The following is a 27,860-nucleotide window of genomic DNA, read 5'->3' on the forward strand; positions in this document are numbered from 1 at the left end:
CTGTAAGAAAATGATATGGGTGCTCCTTTGTTAAGAATAATAGTAATGCTTTAAGGACCTTAATAAAAGCATTCAGTAGTTCAACAAATAAGTTTGTTCTGTTGTATTTTTTCTTCTGCTTTTGTTAATTAAACAAACAGATGCAAAGCCAAAGAAGACATTTATAAAATGGCTGATTAGGCCTCAATGTGGATTTCTTCTCCATGCAACATGCTGGGTTAGTTGAATTTGGCCCTAAGAGTGTGGGAAGAAGTCCCAAAGGTGCTGTTCTTTTTACCTTTACCTCCAGTGCACAAGCCAACTGCCCTGTGAACAGATCACACACAGCCAGTCACTCTCTGCTCAAGAGACCTGCACCATTTGGCTGAAAGAAGTATTTTCTAAACAGCAATAAAATCTTCCTTATGAATGGCATCTTATTGAGGTTTCAGAGAGTATTTTTGTGATCCAAGATCACACATGTCTCGTTTAACTGCAGTCCCACTAGCCAGAAAAGAAAACAAAACACAATACAGCACTTGTTTTCTTCCATATGGGTATGTGATCCTTTCATTCCTTCTAGAATAATAACTGATACAACCAATAATTAACAGAAAAATTGAATGTAAAAATCAGCCATTGAAACAACACCAAAAATTGAATATAAGGCAAGAACAAAATTAAAAAAAAAACATTTAAGAACTATGCTAGAGTAGTTTATGTTTGCCTTACAGCATATACTGAACAAGCTATCAAGAAAGAAAAGTCCTCTTCTAAAAACTTGCAGAAATTTGGGATAACAGTTGAATATGATCCTGTCATTTTGAAATAGCGTATGTTAAAGAATCAAGATACGTCTTACACTTTCAAGCTGACAGCTACCCAAAATCTAGTCTTCAGCAAAATGTATTAAACCGAACAGTTGCCAAGGACAAAAAAGAAAGCACAGTGAATGTACCCACTCAGTGGAAGAGGATTTCTGATATAAAATAAAAACATGCATAAGAACTTTCAGAGTCTCGCTCTAAGGAAAAGGATGGGAGGACAGTGATGCCAGCAGGACCATCCTGAAAAAACATAAACCGGTCCATTTCAGTGCTAAAAGCCCAGTAATTTTATGTCAGTCAGATGCTCAAATAAAAATCTTACATAACGTAGCTTATCTCCTTAAACCTAAGAATCTTTCAGACAGACCTCCTCTATTGATGTGAATGGAAAAGTGTTTATCCTGTCAGCTACAAAGAAGCTGTACCAAACCTGATCCAAAGTTGGCCATTCCCAGAGACTACACTGGGAAAAGTATGCAAACAGATGGGGTTGACTGAAAAGCAATGTTATTATGCTGATCAAAGTGTACTTTGCCACATTGCCTTCATTATCATGAGAATCCGAGCTGGTAAGTATACAGTTCTGTTCTGGTATCTACTGGGTGAGATTCATTTCTGGTAACAAATGCAGACCACAGTGTCTCTCAGAATAGCATATTTGGCATATTTCTTTTGGGTGCTTAGCAAACAGATTGATTAAGAGGTATCTCTTCTTATGAAATACAGTCTGTAGCACTGGCTTTGACAGCTCACATCAGGTTAATACGAAGAATGCCTACCGGGATGATTTGTTACAGACTTCTGACTGTGTGGAAAACAGGGGAGAGCAGCATTATTTGTAATAAATATACCACACACAGAGCTGAACTGCCTATCTAAATAGTGCAGATGGCTTAGTTCCTCCTTCTCAGATACAGCTGTAATGCTGTCTTCTCAGTCTGTCAGCTGTAGGGCTCCAGAATACAGCTAGTAATACTTTGCAAGTTGAGTGAACATTGCTGGATTTCTGGAGAATTCTGTGAATATTGTAAGCAACATTTATGAGTGTATCTTCATTGGAGGTTTCTGTAATAGCCTTGGTAATGTGCATAGACAGGGTTAATGACTTAGGCATTTGAGGAGGGATTTCTACCATTTCACAGTAAGTGGAACTGCTACAGAACTAGTATGTCCATGAGTGTTCTGAATAAATACATTATTTTTTAATACATTAGGAAGGAGCATGGAAGAAAATATGTGGTGGCAAGATGCGCCATGTTTCAGACATCTGAAATATACTCCGATATGCCCAGTGATCACAAAGTTTGTTAATTAAATTATCTCTAATTTCAACTATCTACTGAGGAAGATAAAGTCTTTATCTAGACAATTATATTACTCCAGTGAACTACTTTGTATTTGGTGACCTTGAGACAAATGAGGCAAAATTAAGACTTTAACTGAGCTGATCCCTTTACCAGGGCAGCTGCCTTGATATAGCTGGTCCCCAAGATACCTTCTGCCTGCCTTCAATGAATTTGTCTTCCTAGTAATTGGGGAACACTCATAATCATTAGGAAAGATCAACAAACAACTGCCTTTGCTGTCAAGAAAAATATTTTCTATAAATTATCTGTCTTTTTATATGAAGACATACATTGCAAGTTGAGAGATACAAGCAGTGTTGAAAATCTCATAAAGAACTACTGAGGCTATGGTCATAACAGGATACAGAAAGACAAAAGGAGTTCCAGTCCCTTTCTACTTTGAAATAAAATTACCTATAATTCAAGAAGCATCTACTATTCCAAGATGCAGAAGAAAATGTACTCTTTCCTCTTTGGAATTTTCGAGAAATCAGCTGAAATTCCTTTAAAGGTTTTGGCATTTTTTTCTGTTGTTCATTGCTTTCTGTTTGTGCAGACAGGTGTAAGGAAGAATGTAGCAGCATACGGACGCTTTAATTAAAAAAATTAAAAATCCATGTTGCTTTAATCAAACTCAGTATCTCTTGGCTCAAGATTAGATTAGATTTTTCTTGCAGATATGTGCAAGCTAATACGATGTATTTCTGTCCATTTAAAAAAAAATATAAAAAGATAAAAATGGATCTGGGGAAGATTACATCCGTAATGGAAAAGTACTAGCAATTCATATGAGCTCCCAGAACTGTGTCAGTCCCTCTGAAGGAGAGAAGACAACCAAGCTGATCTGCCAAGAATATACCCCTGATGCACTCTTCCATGGTAAACTGCAGCTTTCCTCAGAGCTGGCCATCCAGGTCTTCACGCACAACCCACTCTTCCTGAATCTTTGGAGCAATAAAATGCAGATTATTACTGAGCAAGGCAGGTCTAGAGAATGAACCAAACAACACTGAACACAGTATTGGTAAAAGAGAAAATGTGTGACAGGACATGTCCCCATAAGAATGAATTTTCAAAGATACATCATTCCCACTGAAGCCTGCAGGGCTGACTCTTTACCCTTACATGTACTTGTAGGGTAAAGTAGTATTATGTCACCTCTCTTTTAGTTCCCAGCATGTGGGACTTCATCAAACATGGCATGAACAACTCAAGACATTAAAGAAGCAAGGGGCAGTTTGCAGGCAATCTGAGTTTTGCTGGAATTCAGAATGGAAACAATCTGGTCAGTGCTATTAGTGCCAGTGGGAACGATAAAGCTAAATGCTGGACTGATGCTGAAAGTGAAAGAAAAACATACACTTTTCAGACCTACCATCTGGTAGGCTACAGCAAGTCCGTCACTTTAAGAAGTCACAAGTTTACATGCTAGGAGGGAGCCGAGCAACAGAGGACAGCAGGAACTAGTGGGAAAGCACCCTCCATTTTCTGTTGGATTGGCACCTTTTGTGGTCTTTTGCCAAGGCTGGCACTGAGCGCGTCAGCTTGGCAACGGCCAGGTGTTGGCAGCTGTAATCTCTAGGACCAGATGAGGCTCTTCTGGACTATCTACAGAGAGTATTTTGCAACTCAAGTTTCCAATTCTTTCTCACTCACTTGGTTTTTTAAAAAGGAGAGAGGTTACTTGTAATGATCAAGTTCATTCCAGAATGCTTGAAAGGAGGATGCTGGAACTGAATCACTCGAACCCCACTGTTACCACGAAACTACCATCATGCTTGATCACAATTTCTATCAAATCCATTCAGTATTGTAAATAGACATATCATAATATTCCACGTAAAAAACAGTTAACATGGAACTGAGTATGCTGGGCCACTAAAGGCATAGGTGGCACTTTACCCCTTAAAGCTAGGGGTCAATTAGTCAGCCATGAACAGAAAGCGACAACTGGAAATATTTTGTTCTCCAAGGAAGTGAAAAAACATTTCTTTTAAAAAAGAAGAACGGCCTATCTGCTGGACAAGAAGAAAATTAAGTAAGTTTCTGAGAGCATGATTAAATCTGCCTGAATTACCCGGGGTACTTCAAGAAGACAACTGGCTAAAAAAGCTGACATATTCCAGCATGAAAGGGGCTCTCTACTGTTTGCAAATGAAGAGCACGTTATGCAGCAGGACGGAATACTTGACTACAGCACCCATCACGACAATGAAATGGAAGAGAGCCATGGAAGAGAAAGGAAAAGGAGGGAAAAAAAGAGCTTACCAATTTTATCTTAGCTTAAGAACATTAAGAATGTTTTTATCTTGCAATATCTCCAATAGCCTACTAGGGATTTTATGGACACACAATTTTCATATTACAGTAATGTGATTAAGACTGATTCCAAATGAATTGGGTCATAGCAATAAAGTGTGCATTGAATCTATAAATTGTATGACTGTAATAAATATCTATGTTTATCTAGCATATCATCATAAAGATGAGAAATTATTTGAAGAGAACATGCATGGGCCAGTTAGGAAAACTGGTTTCATAGGAACCAGGATGAAAAAATATTAGCTAGTGACTAATGGTAATAACAAATGCTCTCAGCTGATGAGCAACTGAAAGGCACATCTGAAACATAAGGGCTCCTATGCCCCCATCTGAGGCAGCAAAGTCACCTTGCATGCAGGTCAAAAATGGAACTTGGTCTTCAAAAGTACCACAAGAACAAAAGGTGTAATTTCAATTTAGTCACAGGTGCAGACAAAACACAAAAGGAGTAACTTCCCAGCCAGCTGAAAACCTCACAGCAGAAAAATGCTGTCTCAGCAAGCTGCTGAGACGATGCAGAGTCAACTGTGCTCTATTTCATGTGCCCACAAACTGAACAAGAGAAAGAACGTGACAAAAAGGGATGTGAATACTGCAAATGGAAAACGGTTCCCTCAACCCTAATGACAAGCACAACAGCATGCCTGGCATGATTCAGACTAGGAAACCCCCACGCTGACAGATCTAAGGTCACTGTCCCAGTCTAAGCTCTCAGCCAGCAAGGAAAGGTTACAAAGAATGGATAAAAACCAGGGAGACAGATAACTTCCAATTTTATCTTCTCTGATTCCATTAACAGCAATAATGTTTGAGAGTATCTGTGTTTAGGGATGGGGAAGAAGGGGACAGAAGTAGGAAGACATTAGAAATCTTGAAAAAAATGTCTGGGTAAATTATTTTTTATGAAAAGACAAGCCTATTAATACCACACTGACACATATCAAAGTGGTGCATTATCCCACAAAGCAGCAATTCCTGGGGCTTTTTAACATTGCTTAAAAACTGAGAATACAAGTAGAAATTTGAAAGAAATAAAACTGCAGTAGACTCCACCACCATATTTTTCTTACTTCTTTCTTTTCTTACTGCTATAGTGCTGTGAAATAACACGACAGTTATACTTTATCCTGCTTTTCAAGGTCAATATTATGCAGTAAATTCTCACCAAAACCACACAAAAATTGTAGAGTTTGTCCTAGAATACAAATTAACTTACCATGGTAAGTTAGAATCATGGAGTAATTTTGGTTGGAGGGGTGTCTGAAGGTCACCTGGTTTACACTCCTGCTCAAAACAAGGCCAGATTAGAGGAGGTTGCTTATAGCTTTGTTCCAATGAGTTTTTAGTATCTCCAGTGATGAAGACTCCTCAGCCTCTCTGAGCACTGGTTTCAGTATCTGACTCTAGCACCGTCAATTTTTTCTGCTGATTATGTCATTGGAACTTAGATTGGAATGTGCTGCAATTACTGTCTGTGACCTCTCAGCAGCCACCTGCTGCAGGAGGTCCTCCACCTGGGCACACCTTTTGCAGGCAGCTCTGCTGCCTGTCCCTGCCCAAAAGCCTTGGCACTTCCCACAGCCTGAGGTCTGCACTGCGGCCTCTCCCTTCAGCAGCTCCGTCTGGGTGGAGGCATCGGCCACCACTGGGGCAGATGGTGCCAAGCCCCCAGCCAGAGCTGCAGCCTTTGCTCTCAGATGGGTGCCCACCATTCCACCTTGGGGGGCAGGTAGGATGAGTGTCCTTGACCTGTGCAGACGGTCACAGAACCGTGCCTGATCGCAGGGTTATGTGTACTTAAGTCTCTGTGCTTACCCTGTGGAATGACCCTCCTTCGAAGGGGCAACCTCCCATGTGAAATGCCACACCATGCCCTGTTTGCCCGCTCGGTTCACAACACTCCCTAAGGCTCCCTTTTTCTTTTTTTGCTTCTGCTAATACAGCCCAGTATGCATTTGGCTTTCTTCACAGCAGCGTGACACTGTTGACTCAAGTTCAACCTGTCTTCAGCCACCCCTTGGTCCTTCTCTCGAACCAGCCTTCTACCCGTCGGCCCTCAGCTGGTGCAGATGCAGGGGTTATTCAACCCCAGGTGCAGAGCTTTGCACTTGCCTTTATTGAACCTCATGAGGTTTCTGTCAGTTCATTTCTCCAGCCTGTCAAGGTCACCCCAAAAAGGAGCCCTGCCCTCCAGCATCTACTCCCCATAACCGCTCCCCTCAGTTTGCTATTATCCATGAAATTTTTGAAGGTGTATTGCATCTCATCATTGTGCTGGTTTTGTCTGGGATAAAGTTAATTTTCTTCATAGTAGCTAGCATGGGCTCCGTTAGATTTGTGCTAGAAACACTGCTGATACCACAGGTATGTTTTAGTTACTGCTGCGCCGCGCTCGCACAGAGCCAAGGGCTCTTCTGCCTCTCAGCCACCCTCCAGCGAGCGGGCTGGGGGGGCACAAGGAGCTGGGAGGGGACACAGCCGGGACAGCTGACCCCAAGTGACCAAAGGGATATTCCACGCCACACAACGTCATGCTCAGCACATAAAGCTGGGGGAGAAGGAGGAAGGGGGGAAGTTCAGAGTGATGGCGATTTGTCTCCCCAAGTAACTGTCACACCTGATGGATCCCTGCTTTCCTGGCGGGGGCTGAACACCTCCCTGCCCACGGGAAGCGGTGAATGAATTCCTTGCTTTGCTTTGCTTGTGTTTGTGGGTTTTGCTTTACTTATTAAACTACCTTTATCTCAACCCACAGGTTTTCTCACTTTTACTCCTTGTATTCTCTCCTTCATCCCACTGTGGGGGAGTGAGCGAGCGACTGTGTGGTGCTTGGTTGCCGGCTGGGGTTAAACCCTGACAACCATCCACATCATTAAAAAGGTATTAAACAGGGCTGACTCCCCTCTGAGCCAGTCATATCACTGAAAACAATCAGGTTGGTCAGGCATGATTAGCCCTTGTAAACCCATACTGGCTGTTCCCTATCACCTTCTTGTCCTTCAGGTGCTTGGAGCTGGCTTTCAGAAGGATCGCCTCGAAAACCTTCCCAGCGCATGAAGTTATACTGACTGCCCTGCAATCGCCCGGATCCTCCTCATCCTTCTTGAAGATGCATGTGATGTTTGCCAGTCATGAGGAACTTTCCCTGACAACCACGAGCTTTTGAAGATGATAGAAAGAGTCCTCACCAGGACATCAGCTGGCTCCCTCAGCAACCTTGTATGTATCTGATCTGATTCAATTAACCTGCATATTTCTAATTTGTTTAAGTGGTCAGTAACCTGGTCTTCCACCTCTGTGGGTAATGTTTCATTCCTGCAGACTCTGCCACCATGCTCAGTGATCTGAAAGGAGCCTTATCAGTAAAAAGGGGGGAAAAGAAGCTACTGAGCTCCTCATCCTTTTCTGTGACCTTTTAAAAAGGTCTCCCGACTAACTGAGTTCTCTGTAACTACCGTATTATTGCTGAGTCCAGGGTCTGTTAAAGCTTTTGATACTGTCAGTTATGGAAATGTCTGCACCAAGACTATTTTACAATAGAAACATAAATTCACTGTCTGTCCATATACTTACCTGGCTTTTAGTTTTAACAGAAATGAAAATCTTGCCACTTTGGGGGATAAATTTTTGCGCTGAAGTTAGCCATTAAGGAAGAAAAATAACCTTCAGATTTTATTCCTTTGACTAAATGTGATGTGACACATATGGGTTAGGCAAAATGTCTAATGTTGCATGAAGTCTGACTGATAATTTCAGTTAATCTTCTGATGATGACATGTAATTTGTTAACTTTGGGATATATGAACATAAAGACACATTTTAAAGTGTCTTCTAAAAATAATGTTGTATTTTGATGTTTCAAATAGTACGGTAAAAAGCCATCTTTGTTGCTATATCTGAAAAAAGCAAATAGTGAAGGATTCCTCTAATCTCTCAGAGCATTTGACTCTGAGCTCTTCAAAATTCACAGTGTACTGTTGACATACAAGCATCCTCCCTAGTGCCATATCCAGTCAAGTGTCTTTCTCATGCTGCCACAGCTCGAATCCCCACAGGAAAGCTGCAGGCTTTGTGAATACATGTGCTGAAAACAGAGCAGTAACACAAAAAGAAAACCAGCTCATTGGTGTTTCATACAATTAAATTAATTTCAGCAGGTAACAGGAGTGAAATCAGATCACGCAAGACTGCAGAAAAATGAGAATTCTGAAATTATGTACAATTGTGAATAATTTGCTTTGTGAATGATGTGAATGCAGTGAAATGAGGCAAGAAAAGAGGACATTCGACAGAAAAGCTACAGATTTGACTTCAAATGGAGGAAGAAAGCTCTGATAATCACTATACCTAAAGCAAATTCAAAAGACTATGCCAGTGACCTGTTTTAAGGAAAACCACAGTTCTATTCCATGACCCACTCATCACCACCCAACTTTCTCAGCCAAGAAGTCCAATGCCTTATTTCTTTCTTTTCCCCATTACCATCTGAGATGCCTTAGTTCTCCTCACTCACAAGTAACAGACATCTCTTACAAGCAAAGTACTTTTTAATGTAAAGAATTCCATAAAGCCATTTTTGCTTTAAGTATAATTAAAGGAAACATATTAAATAGAAAACAACTATTGGAGGTTGTTATTTCCTTGAAACAACCAAGGAAATTTAACAGAAGCTTCTCTGAACACAATGTATCTGGCTCTGCTGAGCTAAAACTAACTATTGCTGACTTGACATGCTTGAAATTTTTAATTCCCTGATGTGGTTAATGACCAGCATGGTGGCAGAATAAAACCCTGAATCTTCTGAAGGTATGAAACTGAAAAGCCAGCCACACTTCCAGTGAAATTTCTCCTGACTGTCCAGGCACATTCTCAGTACTCAGTTTCTGGGAGATACCTTTATACACTGTGTCATATATTGTATTTCAATCACAAAACCCACAGGTACCATATACTATATACCTGTAACTAAGGACTCTTGTCTTTTTTGTTTAACAATTGACTAATATCCTGAGTTTCTTGTAATTGCTTTACTTTCTATGCAGTATTACCTGTCATTCTTTCAGAAGGATATTAAGTTTTATATATTTCTTTGGTGGTTAGACATGTCCTGTTTAACATAAATTTAGGACTCTGGAAAAAGGACTGAAATAATCCCCTCATATTTTAGTATTTTGGTTTTATCCTTTGATTTTATAAGGCTACACTTGAGTTGCCACACTGACATTTAATTTTACATGGACACTCATAGCAGAGTTTTATCTGGATTCATGCCACCAGCCTGTGTTCATCTAATCACCAAGTCACTTTGTTGTGTGGAAATAAGGATTACACTATTTTTTATTACTTGCTATTGCATCACATTCTCTTTGGTAGAGCACAAAATCTAGGAAACCTCTATCAAGATTTGGATTACTTGCTTCAAAAGATGACACACAGTACAATTAACCATGTGATGTAAACTATTAGAAAATATGACAGTAGAAAGCAGGATGCTAAAAGACAAGCTTTTCTCCTGTGGGAGACCTCCTGTCTTCTGTTCCAGCTATTTTTCTATTCCAGTGCTATACTACAAAGATAAATCGTTGACAAATAGCATGCTCAATGTTATCCAGCAGACAAGATTAAAAAAAAAAACTTAAAAAAATTTTGTAGCAGTTAAGCTGTTTGTTACCCAATTTGAAGCTAGAAATCTTGCCCTTGCTTTATCAACACAACTCATTCTTTCCTTGAAAAGTACGCACTTGCTCGTCATAGCATCTCATTTTCTCAGTTTTGTTAATCATTTTCCATCTCAACTTTCATGACATGTACATAAAAACCAATTATAAGAACTGTAACATGGGACTTCATGGGATTATTCTATTTTTTCCCTGCTGCAGGTAACAACACCAGAATAGTGTTATTTGGATTGTTACTCTTGAACTCAGCATTGGATAGCTCTTTACGTAAAGCTGTCATCAACAGAGATGCTTAGCAAAAACTCCTTATGGAAAACTGCTTTAATCCCCAAGCCTTCCAAGACAATTTTATTTACTGTGAATCCCTATGACATGCAGTCTAGGCCCTCAGACTTCAGAGCAGTAAGTACATGTCATAACAGCAACAGCAATGTGGATTATGCCATTATGTTCTGATTCACTGGCTTTATCAACAGGAGAGATGATGAAAGCTTAATAGATGGGAAAATTCAGAAGTTTTGCACTGATTACAGTAAGCAAAGCTGTTCTTGATAACAACAGATATAATTCAGAGTATTTCTTCCTGTTCCTAGAAGACAGATATACCTAACACATTTTTTTCACATATACAGTTCTTTTCCAGGAAGACACATTTGCTTTGATGTCTGAAAAATGTAACTGTTTTACACCATTAAAAGAAAAATAAAGTTATGACTCCCACAGTAGCTTCCAGTGTAGAATGTAACTTCACAAAACAGCAATTTCTTCATATGTTGCACTTAATGGTAAAAAGGCAAACAGTGAAATGTACAGGAAAGAAAACTAGTGGTACTGCAACTCCTGCAATTTTCCTGCTTGTCCTTAGGAGAATCTTTTCATTGTATTTCTGGCCAGGAGGGATTTTGTAATTTCAAGAGCAGTCCTTTCACTTATTCCCTTGTGCTCTTGATTTATTTTAAAAAATATATGAAGACCTCAGCAACTAGCCATCATAGTCAATTTTAAAAATGGAAGGAAAAAAATCCACCCAACAACGACGACTAAGAAACTATGAGGACAGAGTGGTAAATTGCTTTAACATCTTATCAGAAAACTCTTCAAAGATCCTAATGCTTGGCCACCTCAAACTGCAGTCATATCTTCTCTAGCCAAATTTTACAATATGCTCCAAATGAGAGAAATAAACATTATAATTACATTGTTTGGGAAAAGAGAAATTATGCCAGGTCTCAGAAAAAACACACTCAAACCACACCTTAAAAATAGTTTCCCCTCTTGTTAATCACGAATTCCAGCATAAGTGCAGGTATTGATAAAAACCTATAGCCATATGGATTGAAGCAGAAGTATCTTTGACAGATGGATTCCATAACATTTAGGACTTTATTGGCCAAAGCACATCAAACTCCACTCACAGTGGCAACTGGCAAATGCAGACTACCCAACAGAAGTCCTGTTCATACAATAAATGACACTGTGAATTTCAGAGGAGAATGCTCGCAGAGCAGAAAAGCTTCCTGACAGTTCTGTTCTTTAGGATCTGAAGAAAAGAGGGTCATCCAAGGACAGCTCTCCTCTCCCCCACAATTACAAGTATGCCACTACAACACACTGAATATGGAAGGTATTGATGGACGACAACATGATTAACTTCCAATCCTTTTCCAGTTTGTGGGAGGAAGGAAAATACGCAGCCAAGGCCACAAGCGCAACTTCTGTGCCAAACCAAGGTCAGAACACTGACACGATTTAAAGGCGGCAGCAGCACTGCAGCATCATGGGATTCCACTCACCACCACATTTTTCACAGTGTTAATCAGAAATAGAAAAGTCAGATGTTGGTTGGTAACTCAGAACTTCAGTCATTAAGTAGTAGCATTCTGCACAAACACACTGTCTGATACAATTATAATCATTCTTTCATCAGAAGTCACGGACACTTTCTACCCAACAGGCTTTTTATCAGCAAAGATTAGAATCCAAAATGGTTTCAAAGGCAACTGGGGTTCATTAGATAATGTACTCTGACCTGTATTATGTAGGACGCAGACTTTTACTCCTAGCTTCTCTATTGAAATCCCAAAATCTACGATTAGCAACTGCTTTGAAAACATAAAAATAAAAAATTGAACACGGCTGAAAGACTGCAAGACATATTGTTTCTTGGTAGGGATTTTTCAGCAGTTTATCACTTGGTGCCTTCAACAAACTTATACTTTTGCTAATTTACTTATCTTTAAACCCTCAGCCCTTCGTTCTTTCTGACAGCACAACACACTCAAAGTGCACCAAAACTAGTTCTGCAACATCACTGCAAGGTTTCAGACACAGATGCAATAATAAAAACCCAACAAGTGAAGTACGTATGACTAGTATTTTAAAAGAACCAGTTCTGCACTCAACAGTGTGTATCAGAAAATATGGCTAATGTTCAATCTTTTTTCTTCTTGAAGTAACAGATAAAACCAATAATATTTCAACTGTCTTGCTTCAGCTTCCTGTTCCTGTAGTTTTTCCCTTGAAAGGCTTCATTGGTATGTCTTCCCCCTTCTTCCCAGTGCACTAAAATGTTGATTTACAGTGGTTTGATACAAACTGTTCCCTTCAAGTACAAGCTTCTTCTAAACGTGCACCCTGTCCAACCCAACCTCCTACACAAACCTAACTAAATCTCCTAACTAAATCTCTGGTCTTTTATTTTGTAAATCATGTAATTTGATGTGCAATCTTCTGTGAGATCTCCATTGTAGCTGAATTTAGACAACAGTCTTATAAATACCCTTATTAAAAGTGAATACTGACCTTGAGGTGAGGCTGAAGGAAGCAGCAAATCCAGGAAGGAGATGCGAAAGAAAAAGAGTTAAGAGTTTGTGAAAACAGTGTCCAGAGATAGAGCAGCTGAAGAACACAGGACAAAACAAGCAGATCTAAACCAGGTAATGACACACAGACACACAATCCTTCACAAACACAGAGCGGCATGTTTTATAGACATCCAAGAAAAAAAAGAAAAAAAGAAAAAGAAAAAAAGAAAAAAGGACCTTTATATTAGATTACACCATTTCACTTAGAGGCAACTTTCTGTAGAGAAAATAGTCTCCAATATGTAACAGTTCTTGGAAAAGGGAAATAAGCCAACTGTAGAAAAATGTGGATTTGCACCACATCACTAGCGAATATACTTCTTCCAGAATTCTAACTGATGTTTTGAAAATGTGGAGTTTCACTATCTGAGATGAACCCTAATGTGTTCTTTTACGCCATCTGCTAGGGGCTTATTTTCTCTCCATGAGCAAGACACATCTTTTCACTTTTCCTGGAGATATCTCAGACTTGTCAAAAGGGAACAAATAAAAAGGAGAAAACCCCCAACCATGGAGCACAGTCTTCAAGATCTGAAGATCCGTCAAACTTAAAAGTTCATCTTTTTAATAAATTTTGACATTGAAGTCACCCTTTCAAAGACAAACAAAAAAGTGCATCTGCCCCTTCTTCCTGCAGTGTTGCTGTCTTAATTCTCCCATATAAGGTGCAATCTAAAAACAATAATGACCAAACAGGCATATTCTTGACAGCTCTCTCCAACATTGTTCAACAGCAGGATCGACCAAGACAAAATGCTGGAGTCTTCTGTATAACATGAGGTCCCATAGGTTCATTATTGGTTTTTGTTTTTTTTCCAAATATCTCCAGTATCTTTTCATAGGCATCTGCTGTCAATTTCACTGATAACAGCAAGGTAAGTCAACAAGGAGCTATAAATACAGACATTTTCCATCTGATTTTAAACTTTATTCTTTTTCAGTTAATAGAAGGGAGGAAAAGCAAATGTCCTGTCCAATGTGGCAATTTGGTTTCTACAACATACGTTGTACTCCTCCCATGGAAAAATTTCACTCCAAAAAGGCTGGATATGGAGAAAAAAAATTCTATAGGATAGGCTAACTGCTATATGCTTTATTACTTTTGGTATATGGAACCATGTAAATAAAATTTGAAGTCCTTATTTCTGGCATAAATTTTACAAACAACAATGTAGGGTATTGAATTTGTACATGCAGTAGTTTCAGAGTGAGGTACAGCTGAGAAGTGTATTGTTTAGCTGGAACAGATAAACTAGTCTAAAGATACTTTTCTTTACCTTTTAAAGTAACATTCTTCAAATCAAGCTCTTCAAGGACAGCTATTGCAAAGGCTGGTTTATTTGGGAATTTTGGGAAAGGTAAGACTTGCAAAATGCCAAATACCACATCTCAGCGCTCGATCTTGAAGTAAGTTACAACGTTCCAAAAGCCTCAGTTAATTCCTACAGAAAGGCGTGTAAGTGACAATTCTGACTGAAATCCAAGAGTACACTCTTCAAGCTGAGCTGCAGAGCTATGACAGGTCAAACAAATTTAACAAAAGGGAGCGATAAAAGTGAAAATAAACACAGATGTGAATAAGGGGGGGGGGAGCTTGACTTTTTAATGACTGTTATTGCATCTAGATTATGAAAGTTTAAGACTTCTCATTTTCTGTTTCAGGGACCCTTTGTAGCTCCTGGTCCAATTGTAAACATGTTGTGATATTGTTTCTTCAATTTAACAGCGAAAAAAAGTACAGGCTGGAGACTAGAATTCAGAACAGCCCTGTAAAGTTTGAATGAAATGTACTGTTTTGCCTACTGTTATTAAAGGTAGCATATTTTGCTGACACAAGATGCAGGCAAAACAGGTCACTTGCCATCTTCTGTAAACTACAGAAGTACCATTTAGCCAGCTGCAGAGGATTTGAATGGAGCATAATTATTGCTATGTCTTCATTTTGTTATGGAATAAATTCTCTCTTCCACAGAAAAATACATTTTGTGTAATTGCTAGCCCCTTTTCCCATGCTTTTTTACAGGGTTTCAAAAACATTTTTTTAAATGTGGATTTTTAGAATAACCATATTATTTATCAAAACAAAAATGAGGAATATGTCTGAAAGCACGTTAAAATCAGGAAAAAACCTGCAACTGTGCTATCAGTCAAACTAAAAACAAGGCAGACACCTGAAATTGCCAGCTATTGGGAAGTCACTGGAGATCTACAGATAAGGTGAAGCCTCAGTGCACGGGGCTACATCAGTGAAATTGAGCACAGGAGCACAGCAAGCATCTGCCCCAGGAAGCAGCTTCAAGCAAGCAGGATCAGATACATATCAAGACATGCTCATTACAGAGCAAAATAATAATTTTCAGTTCGCACTATTTCCCTTCGAGCAAGAACACGCACTTGCAACATTCCTTACAAGATCCAGCAGCAGCCCAGTTTCTGCTCAGCCCCATTAACTGTGTAGTCCAATGCAACAGTCACACAGGGAAACAAGACAACACCAAATGGTAGTCTCGGAGAAATCCATTTTCTTTTAAAATGCCATCTCATTGATTTTAAAGACATAGCTGACTTAAACCTGATCATTCAGTGCCAATCAAAAAGGTTGGTGAGGTGTGAACACTTTGTTATTTTAATTAAGAAATATATATATTTTAAATCTATTAGTCCAGCTATAATTTTTTCCACATACTTGTGTATTATAGGGACTGGAAAGAGTCTACCACATCAGTCTCAGATGTACTTAGTAAGAGGTTTATGTAATGATTTCTAGTCAACCTTTGGATTCTGCTTGTTTGACAGTGAGTGACTGTGTGTATTTACTATTTCGTCGTTCCTTCAAAGCAGTCTGACAGGGAATAATATGCACTTGATCTTCCTTCTGTCAGTCAAAGCAGCAATGCTATTTACATTTACCACTTTTGACACCTTTTCTTGGTGAAAGAATAATGGCTGGTCTTTTCCTTTCTTTTTAGTTCATATTTTGAGGGATGGGGAAGAGATAGACCAACAGAGAGAGAGGTTTGTGTGTGCATCCATCTGCAGATGCATGCATGGGTCTAAGAGCACCAACATGACCACAGACGGCCATGGAGCACTAATATTGCTATTTCACTGGCTTACTGGCGATTACTGGATTTTCCTTTTGGTTCTTATGTACTCCAAGACAACATAAGATCTGACACTTTTTAATGTATGGGTTCTATAAAAGGTGGGGTTTGGTGGTTTGTTTGGGTTTTTTTTACTCCTTACATACTAATTTATGAGTATGGGTACCCTCGTATCACTCAAAGACGTTGACTGAAACAAAACTACAAAACAGCTTTTAAAGAGACGTACTCAAGGCAGGTAACAACGAAACTCTGATATGCAAACTAGGCTCGTTATTTACACGGTGTTCTTTCTCCTCTGGTTTTATAATTATTTTAATTATATCGTAGCTCTTACAGTCTACTGATCTAGCAGTTGGATTAGGAGACATTTGCTAAACAAAACCCATCGTTGCTGCAATGCAGGCAGTGTATAAATCATCATCAGATGACAACTCCTATATTCAGCTACAGATAATAGACTTTAGGTGTGAGAGGGAATGCCTGATAACCATTGTGACCTAATGATAAAAACAAACAGGACTTTAACTCTACAGGAAATCTGGCAGGAAAAGAAGCCTTGAAAAAAGTTCACAATCAGTGCTTCTCATTACTCCTAAGTATTTCTCTAGCGTAAGGTCCTTGTTGGAGAATCCAACATCAGATCCTTGGTCTTGGATTAGTGGACAAAATAAGCTTGCAGCCCGTCGCTGAATCTTACAACGGAGACAGTCTGCACTGAGTTCCATAGAGAAGAATCACCTTGTTTAATAATGTCCATCTGCCTGAACATGGAAATAATACTAGGGCAAACACCCAGGCTTAGATGGTTCAGTGACGGGATGACACAGCAAGCTCATTCAACCAAAGGCTGCACCAGCCCTGACCTCTTACTACATTAAGGGCTGGACTAATTGGGATGCTTTGACCTTGTTTTTTAGAACAGCTGTTTCTGCAATATCACAAAGTTTCAGTTTCTCCCAAAATGCAGGAAAAGGGAGAGAATGGGAAATAAAGGATAGCTAAATAAAGAACAAATGGAAAAAGGATATTCCATTATATGAAATAGGTGAGGATGGATTGAGGAGACACTGTAGAATCACTATGATGGCTTTTTTATCTGGTGCTCTCTACAGATGGATTTGTAATTACTGGCAGTGTCTCTCTCGTCTTTTCTTAGATGTTGGTTTCAAAACTGATTAGTGAGTCTGAGTGTTGATCTTAAGGCACTTTAACAATGGTTGAACGTCAGAGGGCAGACACTGGCCTTCTAAAAATCTGCGCACTTTCAAATGTCTGAAGTTAAGCACCTGTAAGTAAAGGTGCCTGTATCTTATATTCTTATCTATTTAGACCAGTAATGTTGATATAAAATGTGTTATTTTTCCTCTGTGAAACTTGATGTGAATCTTCAGTTGTAATGAATGTTCATTTTGTATGAAGATAAAGCAAGACTGAGAAGAAAGAAATTTCTCCTTAAATTTCCTAGCTTAGTGCTTCTGAGATGAAGCTGGATTAACTACAGGCCTGGCCACTTCTTTCCATTACAAAACCTGGTTCTCGGTTACTTGCCAAATATTAACAAATTGTGCTGAAATTTTTAATGACAGGTGTCAGTCTCACCCAGGATTTTTTGGGGACAATTTCAACTACATCTTTCACACACCAAAGGCAGCATTCTTGTGGAAAAAAATTGTTCATATGATTAAAGACTGTATCACTTTACTGTGATACACAGGCTCATGTAAGATGTGAATTAAAATTACGTGACAATCTTCATTTTGTAATGTCCTATATTTTGAGTGATTAAGCTTAGAATCTTAATATTCACTTAAGCTATGGATTTTTGAGGGAAGTGGATGAGAAACACAACAACAAATTCCACCTTTCAGTAAGACCATGCAATCACGAGATAAATATTTGCTTTTATGATTTACGGTACAAAAATGGATCAAAGTATTTTCAAGTAATATTGAATTACTTCAGGTTTTCCTATGCCTGAATCAGAGTTCAACTAATTTTTGCAGGACTTCAACGAGTTATGACAATACAGAATTACAGTCATACCACCTCTAGAGGTTAACTTTAATGGTGATGATTATGACTTCATAAACACCTTTTGTTCTCTAACTTGACAACGTCCCTTTTACTTTAAATTACTTATATGCCCCAATGTGGTTCTTGTTTAGAAATTCTCTAAAAAAATTATTTAAAACTTCACAGAAACAACCAACTTGAAAACCAAAGACCACTATTATAAGATATGAGTAGTGGTTTGAAAATACATATTTCAACTTCAAATTGTTGATGTAAGCTTAGGGCATAATTTACTAGTATAGTTTCCTTTACACTATTCTAGGAAACCATAAAGTTGATGGAATGTGCAGTTAATTTCTCTATGCATCCATCCTTCACAGACCACTACACAAACACACCACTGTCTTAAAGACATACAGAGTAAGATGCTTCCTTCTACTGCCTGTATTTTTTCAGCACTCCTTTGAGATCACCCTATGTTTTTTAATCTTTTATTTTTATTTACTGTTGAGAAGAAATATTTGAGATAGGAGTGTACCTTTTAGCTGCTACACATAGAAAGTCTGAAGGTTTCTTCTTGCAAAGGGAATCCTTGAAGTCTTTCTAGAAAAACACCCTAAAATTTCTCTCTTAAAATCATCATGATTTCCAGCTGTCCTTAAAAGGACTGCTGGTATTCCAAAAGTGAGTACTGTCTTCCTTTGTTCCCACATCAAAGTCAAGCTTTCTTCAGGAAAAAAATGGTATGTCCTTACAAGGACTACCTATCATATATAGTGAGCATGCTAAATTGAAGTCAAGTCTGTAACTGGAACCAGGACTTTCATATATATTCACTCTGTGCTTACTTCTGAAGCAACATACATGTACATATTTACTGCCACCTCTCCAGTACAAAGTCAGTTCTTATTTGCAGAACATATACACACAAATACGTCTGTGTGTAAACTACTCATCTGAAGGCTGTGATGGCCATGTCCCAGATGGTTAGTATTATTTATCTGTTCTTTTTTATTTTTTTCTTTTTCTTATTACAGGATAATAATCACAATAAAACTCAAGAATAAGTCAATGCTGATCTCTATCAATGACACATTTTAGAGCACTTGAGTTTTAGCTGGTTCAGGCAGAATTGATAGCAGAGATTAGAATCAAAGGTAACACACAGCAAGATAATTAGAATAAAAAGCAACAGCTTCTGACTAGTTTAAATCAGGGAGAACAGCAGCAAACCTCCTCTGGACTGTGGTCATAACCATTGTGACATGAATTGAACAGAGACTGTTTGAGCTTGTAGTTGACATAACTAGTTCCTGTTTGACCTAAGAAAAAAAGCGTAATTGCAGCAGACCCAAACAGCAGCAGCAGCAGCCGGGCAGCCAGCAGTGACATTCCATCCCATAGGAAACAGAAGCCTTATAGAGCACTCACTTTCCCAGGAAGTCCCACACAAACCCCCCTACGTGTTGTGGTGCAGGGACCGACACCTGGTAGGGAGGGTGCAATTTGCGGGAGGCGTGCTTTCTGAGAAAAGGCATAGTCAAAAAAAACCCCGCACGTACAAAACAAAACAACTCGTGGAGCCAGGACGTTAGAGCATTAATGGAAAGGAAAAGCAAGGAAGGAAACAAAACACAAAATGAAAAGTTACAGAGAGACAGGAGATTATGGAATGGCAATACAAAAAGCAAACAGTTAGTTATAAAGAAAGTGAATAACCAGACAGCTACAAAACCCTCTACACCGCCACAATCCAGGGACAGAAACAAAACTTATAGGGCTGTTCACCCACAGAAGAAACGCAGACTTATGGCCCACCTTCCTGTAAGAAAAAGCAAAATCCTGCCCACAAAGAATATAAATTAATGAGCTTGTAATTTTCATCTCATGTTGACTCTAGAATATTTTTTGAATTTTTGCATAGCATGCACCATATTTAACACACTGGGTTTTGTTATCTTTCCTCCCGTTCACAGCTGAAAAAAATGCCCCCCACCCAGTAATCGCAGCAGTTACTGAAGAGTGTATGTGTTTCCCTCTTTAATTTGAGCTAAAGGCAGCTTTGCCATCATTGAAAAGGTTTAAGAGAACAGTTTTCTGCTTTTCATCTTCCTCTCCTCCTACCTTTTCTCCTTCTCTATTCCCCTATACATACCTCCCTAACAGGTGACTCATCTGTTCTATAGATGAAACAGCATTACTATTTCTCTTCTCCTGATGAGGTATGGTCTAGCTGTCACATATAACCAGCATAAGGGAAAACTCCAAGGAGAGACTCTCTCTCTTGAAAAATCATGGGGTTTTAGTACAGTTATTCCCTGAATATGACTTTTTTCTTCTCATCTTGCTCTACGTTGATTTCCTGATAGGCAGAGCAATATTCACTTTCTTGCTTGCTGACAAATGCTTCTGCAAACACTACGGTTCTTCAAGTACAGCAGAGTTTGAACAGCTGTAGAAGCACTAGAAGTAAAGACAATTTCTAGCTTGCTCTGCATGGGCCACAGTTTAGGAGCGGCTTTTCCATGGTAAAATTATCTATTCTTTTCAGGAAACAAGACTCAGGCTCCAAAACATCCATGTAACATGTTTCAATATATTTGTTCAGCCATGAAAGAATACTTTACAAACAGGTGTAGCAGATAAAACCAGAACCAACCTATACATTTAATAGCCATGTTAAAATTTCTGCTTTCTGTAAATTCTCACAAGGAGGAAGCAAGTTTCTGGAGAACAGGGGTTTGGGGGAGCAGTTGAAAACTAAGGCCAAACTTCAAAAATTATTTAGAAAAAGAGAACGACTAGTCAAAACCTCACTACAAAGTATCTGAAACTTTGTGTCTTTTTCTCCAGCACTGTGATTATATTTCAGTTCCACCTGAAAAATCATAATTTCAGGTGTTGATACTCTGCTAATTCACCACACTAACAGTATGCACCTTATGTCTCTACATCTTGAAGACCTTTTCCATTACCACTTACAGTAGTTAGAGAATATGAATATTCTTATTTTTCCCCCTGCGATTTACACAGTTGCTGGCAATCACATAATAAAAAAAAAGCTGTCTTTTCTTTGACATAGCTGAAACACCTATTCTAATTACTAGAAGTAAAGGATGACATATTCTATGCTATCTCAGTACTGGCAGAAAAGGTGACAGCTTAAAAAGAGAAGAGGATCACTAATTTTTTATAAGAGCAAAGATCAGGTGGTAAGAAGGAATGGATAACGCTGAATAGTCAAAGTATTCACCAAATTGTTACAGAATGATGTCCAGTTATTTAAGGCTTTTATGCTTTCATTGGTACAGTAAGAGTTTGGTCTGTGACTGAAAAAGCGAGAAACTACCACTGTAACAAGAAAAACAATAACTCCTTTGCAGATCTCTAGAACAGTATCTTTTCAAAGAAAAAGTTCCTTTCTAACTCTTTGAAGATTGGGTGCCAATGCTTTTATCTATAAAAGAGAAGGAGGACCATCTCCATTTCTCCTTTTTATTAGTCTTGCTTTGTAGACTATAAACTCCTTTGATTATGGGACGCTTGTATATGTTGATTGACAGTGCAAGTCCCAATCTTGATTAGAGTTTGAATGCTAATGTAATAAAAAAACCCCGACTTGCATTAAGAGCGTGCATAAGAAAATTCTCCTCCTGATATTCCAATCTCCTCTAGGAATCAAGCTGAGGAATGATGAATATTTCTGACTTATTTTCCTGAACAGTAATTACTTATGCACATGAAAAAAATTAAGGCACTATGAACATATTTCTTCCCCCTACCTTGCTTCTAATAGAAGCTTGTTGCTTACAGCCTGATCCTTAGTCAACCTGCTTGCCTTAAGATGATGACATGCTGAACTCATGCCTGAGATGGGCACCTCTAAGGGCTGAAAAAAATCACACAGAGAAATACGACTTCTAACTGCTATCTAGCTTTTTCACATCTATTCCTAGCGCACCTAACTCTATCAACCTATTGCCTAAATGTTCTGCTGAATACATCACGTATCAATGGGCTGAGTTGTATCACTTAGAAAAAAGGGAAGACAGTTTAAAAGGACATATCATCACTTTTGAGTGTTCAAGCTTACACCACAAGTATAGATAATTCTAGTTAAAGAAGACAACAACTTAAAAGAAAAATAACAGGATGCTGTTTACAATCACAAAGAGAGAAGAAACCCAGCTGACAAGTTGGACTGTTTCAGAGCTCTATCATTTCAAGAAAACAAGAACGGACTTCTTAGAAAAAAGTTTTTCAAATCAGAGGGACTCATAATTTGACTACCATCAAGCGAAAGAACAATAACCACTGCCATCATGCAGAACCTGAAATGCTGTCTACTCAGTTGCCCTAATCTTCCTGACACTAGAAGACAGTAAATGCAGAGAAGTTAAATAAGACAGAAATCAGAAAGACTATTCTGGCACAAGACAAACGGGAATAATCAAATTTCCATTTTGCTGTTCCATGTTAGTGATTCTTTATTGTTAACACTAAACAAAAAAAAAACCAAAACAGGTGTTACTGCCTAGAAACTCCTTTTGGCCTCACCCACCCTCTTGTTAAAGTGCGAAAATGACAGAAACCAGATTCTGTTTGAGGTCTTTCTCAAGATCTGTTTGTCATTGTGATACAAATGTCATGGAATAATAATAAATTATAATTTTTGTTTGGGGTATTAAAGTCTAGAAAAAATATCTGGGCACCTTGGCTCCAACACAAACATGGGAAATACTGAAAAGCACTGAATCACATTTTGTTTATACAAAAGCAAATCTGTTCATTTGGCTTCACATGAGCCAAAGTTTACTCATGTCCCTACAGTACAAAGAGTTTCAATGCCACTTGTCAGAAGAACCTAAGTAACTAGTATCACAAGCTCTTAAAAGTAATTTTCCTTAATTGTTTTTTGGAGAGCCATGCCTGAGGAATTTATTAAATCAAAAGAACAAATTGTTCTCCAAGCACACCACAGTGTCGGCAACTTTTCCTACCATCTCCATTCCCTTACAGCTCTACCTACCCTTCTAACTCTGTCAGCCCTATTTTTGAGCAGCCAGGAGACAGACATCTTTTTGTGTACAATCTACCAAATAAAGGACTGAAAGCAGAAAAACTCTAAGAGACTTTCCCAAAATAGACACTCTAAAGCTTTTAAGAAAAATGGACTGTTACCTCTAACTTTCATAACTCTTTTGCTCCTCCAGTAACTTTATACCATTCTCACCTTTCCAGTTCTGCTATCTTCTTATCTTTATCATTCTTCTCATTTTCCATCTCTTTCAAGATTTCCAGAAGACGATCCACTTCAGCTTGAGCCTTGCTAGATTCTTCCCGATACCGTGTTACCTCCCTTTCCAATTGCTGCATACGATCACTCAGTTCTGGGCTAGCCCTAGCCTCCAGGGTTGCCTCATGAGCCTGTAAGAAAAAGGTTCAAGAAAAAACACTTCATTCACACATAGGCATTTTACAGATACTGTGACGACTGCAAAATGTATTTCAAAACAGCAAGATTAATTATTACACAGAAATAAATATACAGTGCATAGGCTACTTTTAAGTATGAGGAAATACTTTCTAGGAAAAGAAAAATCCAGAAGCAGATTTGTTTAATTCAGTCTAAAAAAAAATTTAAGTGATTTTTTGATCTGAAACAGAATCAACAGAAGGCAGTAGTAAAAATATGAAAAAAGTTTAAATTCTTTGAAAGGAAAGAAAAAGAAAAGTAAGGGTGAGTGGGTACACACTTCATAATACAGTGATATGACTGCAGAATTAATTATCTGAGGTATTTTTAGCTTAGATAATCTAGAAAAACAAATCAAAGGTTAATAGCCTTCCATAACTACATCAGTATGCAAAATGTCAGATTTGCACAGATGGTGCAGATATACTGAAAGCCTTGCTAGGTACCTGAGCCGTATAGACTAGGACTAGTACGATTATGGCTACCTACTGAAATTATCTTTGCCTAGCTATCTAGGAAATGCAATTTTTCAAAATCAGGCTATGGGAACAAAAAGCATCAGAGGACTGAGGATTAAATGACCTCAACAAAATTGGGTTTTGGGTTTTTTTTTTTCTTAAATGGCTTGTTTTGTTATAAAAATCACTAATCTACTAGTAAAACTCATTCAGCAGTTCCCAAGCATATTAAAGACAAAGGAAAGGCAGTATTTATGCTGGAATTTAAACAAGCAGACTAAAGGCTCTTTCCATTCTCCCCTTCTGCTCTGCTCTTGGATCTTGAACTGCTATTTGATAACAATTAAAGTTCTTTCAGAATTGCTCAAATTTGCTTCAGTGAATAGCCAGTTTGGTGGAGCTATTTTGATGACCAAGATTGCCTGCAAAATCAAGGCCCTTCTCTGAGGCAAACATATAACAGAAAATGTCTATGGACTTTCTTCCCCGTGTGCAGCTGCGGAAAGTTGTTTTACAAGCTGCCAATGCTCTGCTCCAGAGCACAGTAAGTCCAAATCCAACAGTACAGGACTCTCTTGCTTTTAAAGGTAATTGGACAGAACTGCAGCAGCATAAAACTCAGGGTTAGAAGTTGCTGCTTCCAAAGAACCAAACAGCAAAAGTACACTTGGCTAAATCTGCGTAGTTATTCAGTAAAATAAGACTGGAGGAAAATATCTGTTCATTGACCCCAACATTTTTGCTTTCAAGTCTCTTGTTTTTAATTAGCTCTGTTAAAGCCAAGGCCACATTCTGGTGAAGTCCAGGAGAATCCTGGAGAAGAATATTCTAGGACTGAAGAACATCTTGATGCCTGTCTTTACTGGTATATGACCTTGGAACAAATCTGGGTTTCCCAAACACTGGAATGCTTAATCTTCCAGGGCCTTGGCCCTGCACCTCCTGCCTGAGGGTCAATGCTAAACTGTTTTGGTTTCTTCTTTTTTTTAAAGCAGGAATTCCAGAAAGCTGGAAAACCTGCACAGTATTTTATCCTAGAACAAAATGCCTGGCAAACCGCAGGTCTCCCAGACAGATCTCAGCAGGAGTGGCCAACAACCATAGATCCTGGAAGAGCAGAATAATTTCCTGAGGCAATGCATTTAGGAAGACTTAAAGGGCTCCCTACTGCCCAGTTGCTTTCAAGTAAACCCCCACCTGGTTCCAAGTGCACCCCTGGTGAGCCTGGAAGCTTCAAGAAGCCTTTTGGAGTTCAGGCTGTCAATGCTTCCAGATTCCTTCCTGCCTCACAAGCACTTCCAATTATAGACCCTTGGAAAGGGCTCCCTACAGCAAGTGGAAATCTAATGAACATGTTACCAAGATGATGCAGACTCCAGGAGGACATTGCAGCACTGAGACTGACAAGTGTGTCGGTTCCATGAACAGCCAGCTGCAAGCATCAGGGAACATACTTTGCTTTGGAAGGAGGGTGTTGGTGGGTGTTCCTGAAATGCCTTAGTGGGGTTTCCAGCCTGCAGGAAATCTGAAATACTTGATTTAATTTCCATTTCAACAATATCTAAATTTCAAACAAAACCTTCATTCTTCCCTCCTAAATACTGTTTTGCAGGAACCGGGAATACTGTTTTTGGGAGACATCTATATATCTACTGGGGGGCATCCGTAAGTCTACTGGGGGCCACCTATATTCTCCTAAGAGACACTATGTGTAGAGTTATGTCTGGTTATCACCAGACGCAGAGACTGAATTCTTCAGTACTGGATTTAGGTATGTTTCCAACATCTCAAATTGTTTAACAAATACTCCTCCAGGCTCTTCAGAGTAATCTAAAACAAATAACTAGATAATCAAGAAACTGCTTAAAAAACCCATAGCTAGGCCGTTAGCCTGGATTACTAAACCCTCTAATTCAAAATAAGTTATAAAACCTAATGCAATTCTACTGTCCAGACAGTCCTGATTTATATTACTCTGTGCTAATAAAGGCATCTCCACAACAACCCATGAGACACTACTGAGAGGAGGAAATCAATATTTTTTTTCAGAAAATTAGCCAGCAAGTCAGCGTGTCTGGTTCTTATAGAACTAAAGGGCTATTTACATGACATAAATTATTAGTTAAGACACATAACACATGTTATTTGTACATAATGCACATAAGTATGGATACTTTCACCTAACACAAAGAGAATGTTACGTGATATGGTGTAAGCTGGAGACCACTTCCTGAGCTGTGAGTTACTGACTGAGTGACTTTGGTCCTTTTTGTGGGTTATGTACCAAGTAAGTGTTGCATGACCATATCTAAAATCCTACTGGATTCATTTACTGTGTAGGAGAGAAAACCAATGCATTTAGAGGTTTCCCACAAACTCAAACTCACATCAAGATCTGGAACAGATGAAATTGGCTACCTTCCTAATGCAACATTGTGCAAAATAATTCAGCAGTATTTTTTTTTAACCGAAAAGAAAGTTAAACACAAATAATGAATTCCTATATTCACAGTAAAAAAACCACGTACAACTTCCCCCTCCCACCAAAGGTGTACAACATTCCAAAATAAGGCAGTAATTTCATTTTCAAAACAGAATCAACATATATTTAGACAAATGCATTAAGACAGTTTGTGCTGTATTAAGACACATTAAGAAGTGCATTTGGATAGATTCAACTTCCAGCTCTGTTTGAGACAGTATCTCTAAATCTGCAACCTCTTAATATAGTTAGAAAACAAATGTGAAAATGCACAAAAGTATGAGAAAAATTAAACAAACTGAAAAAGCAGTTTGCTTGGGGTGAAGGGAAGATTGCACTTTCTCCTCTGACAAAGGAGAAATAAGAAAAGGTAAGTCTATACAGGCTGCTGAGTTTACCTGATCCCAGGCTATTTTAAACCTCTTAACTGTTACTACTGACCCTGTCATTAGCTCTCCATGTCTGTTCCAGTGTGGAGTCAAACAGGTGAATTTAAGCTACTTTCAAGAGCACAACGGAACTTGCATGTCTGATTCTGCATTGATCTGCCCAAGAAACACTGTCATACTTTAGCCAGAAAGCAGCACCTTCTTAAGCTATGTTTTTATTAGCAAAGCTCACCTGATCACTATTAATCCTTGCCAGTGTGAATTATAATTAAAAATCTAAGTGGTTCAGGACTAAGAATACTTCAAGCTTACTACTCTGGATATGCTCTCAAAGTTCTTAAGAGGGACTATAAACTAAGAAGTGGTTTAACAGCCTTCTGCTTTTCTGCTCTTAGCCATCATTTCCCATATGGAATGTAGTAAGTGATGGGGTGAGTGCTTCAGGTAACTGAAGAATAAAAGAAAGAGTGATTGTTCCTCAAATAAATGTGTTATAACTTCTATTGCTTCCACAGAAAATCAGCTGACAAAGCCAACTTCTTCAACTAAAACAAAGATGACTGATGTGTCACAGAAATAATGACTATTTACAGATGGGGAGGAGAGGAAGACAAAACACATTAAAAAGAATTTTCTAGGTTAATATTTCTCATCCCCAAAAAGGTTGCAATCTTACATAGCTTAAAGTGTGCCAGAGACAGGGAAGAAAACAATAGCACATATCTAATTTAAAAGTTCTAAAATTTAAATAAAAATTCCAAACATCATGACTAAGATTTCAAACAAATATTACTGAAAGATTAACTAAACCAAACAGCAAATAATTCACAGCAAACACTTTCTACTTTTACCTATGAATCGAGACAGTAAATTCAGTTTAACATTTCACATACAAACATTGCCAAGAACTTTTGACCAC

The 27,860-nt window shown here is 38.5% G+C and overlaps 1 protein-coding gene across 5 annotated transcripts in view; it reads right to left on the bottom strand.

The window, feature by feature from the left end:
* The window catches only part of ERC1 (ELKS/RAB6-interacting/CAST family member 1), a 311,152-nt gene that overhangs the window by 146,376 nt on the left and 136,916 nt on the right, over positions 1-27,860 (bottom strand). For 3 of the 5 annotated variants that reach the window (XM_040594867.1, XM_040594865.1, XM_040594866.1), the window contains 2 exons: positions 23,370-23,563; positions 12,955-12,966 (listed from right to left, as the gene is read on the bottom strand). In XM_040594867.1, the coding sequence (XP_040450801.1) occupies positions 12,955-12,966; positions 23,370-23,563 (206 nt within the window). The remainder of the gene's footprint in view (positions 1-12,954; positions 12,967-23,369; positions 23,564-27,860) is intronic. The other 2 variants (XM_040594870.1, XM_040594868.1) reach the window with 1 other exon arrangement.

This window comes from Falco naumanni, chromosome 5 (genome assembly GCF_017639655.2).
Source record: "Falco naumanni isolate bFalNau1 chromosome 5, bFalNau1.pat, whole genome shotgun sequence".
Lineage (NCBI taxonomy): Eukaryota > Metazoa > Chordata > Aves > Falconiformes > Falconidae > Falco > Falco naumanni.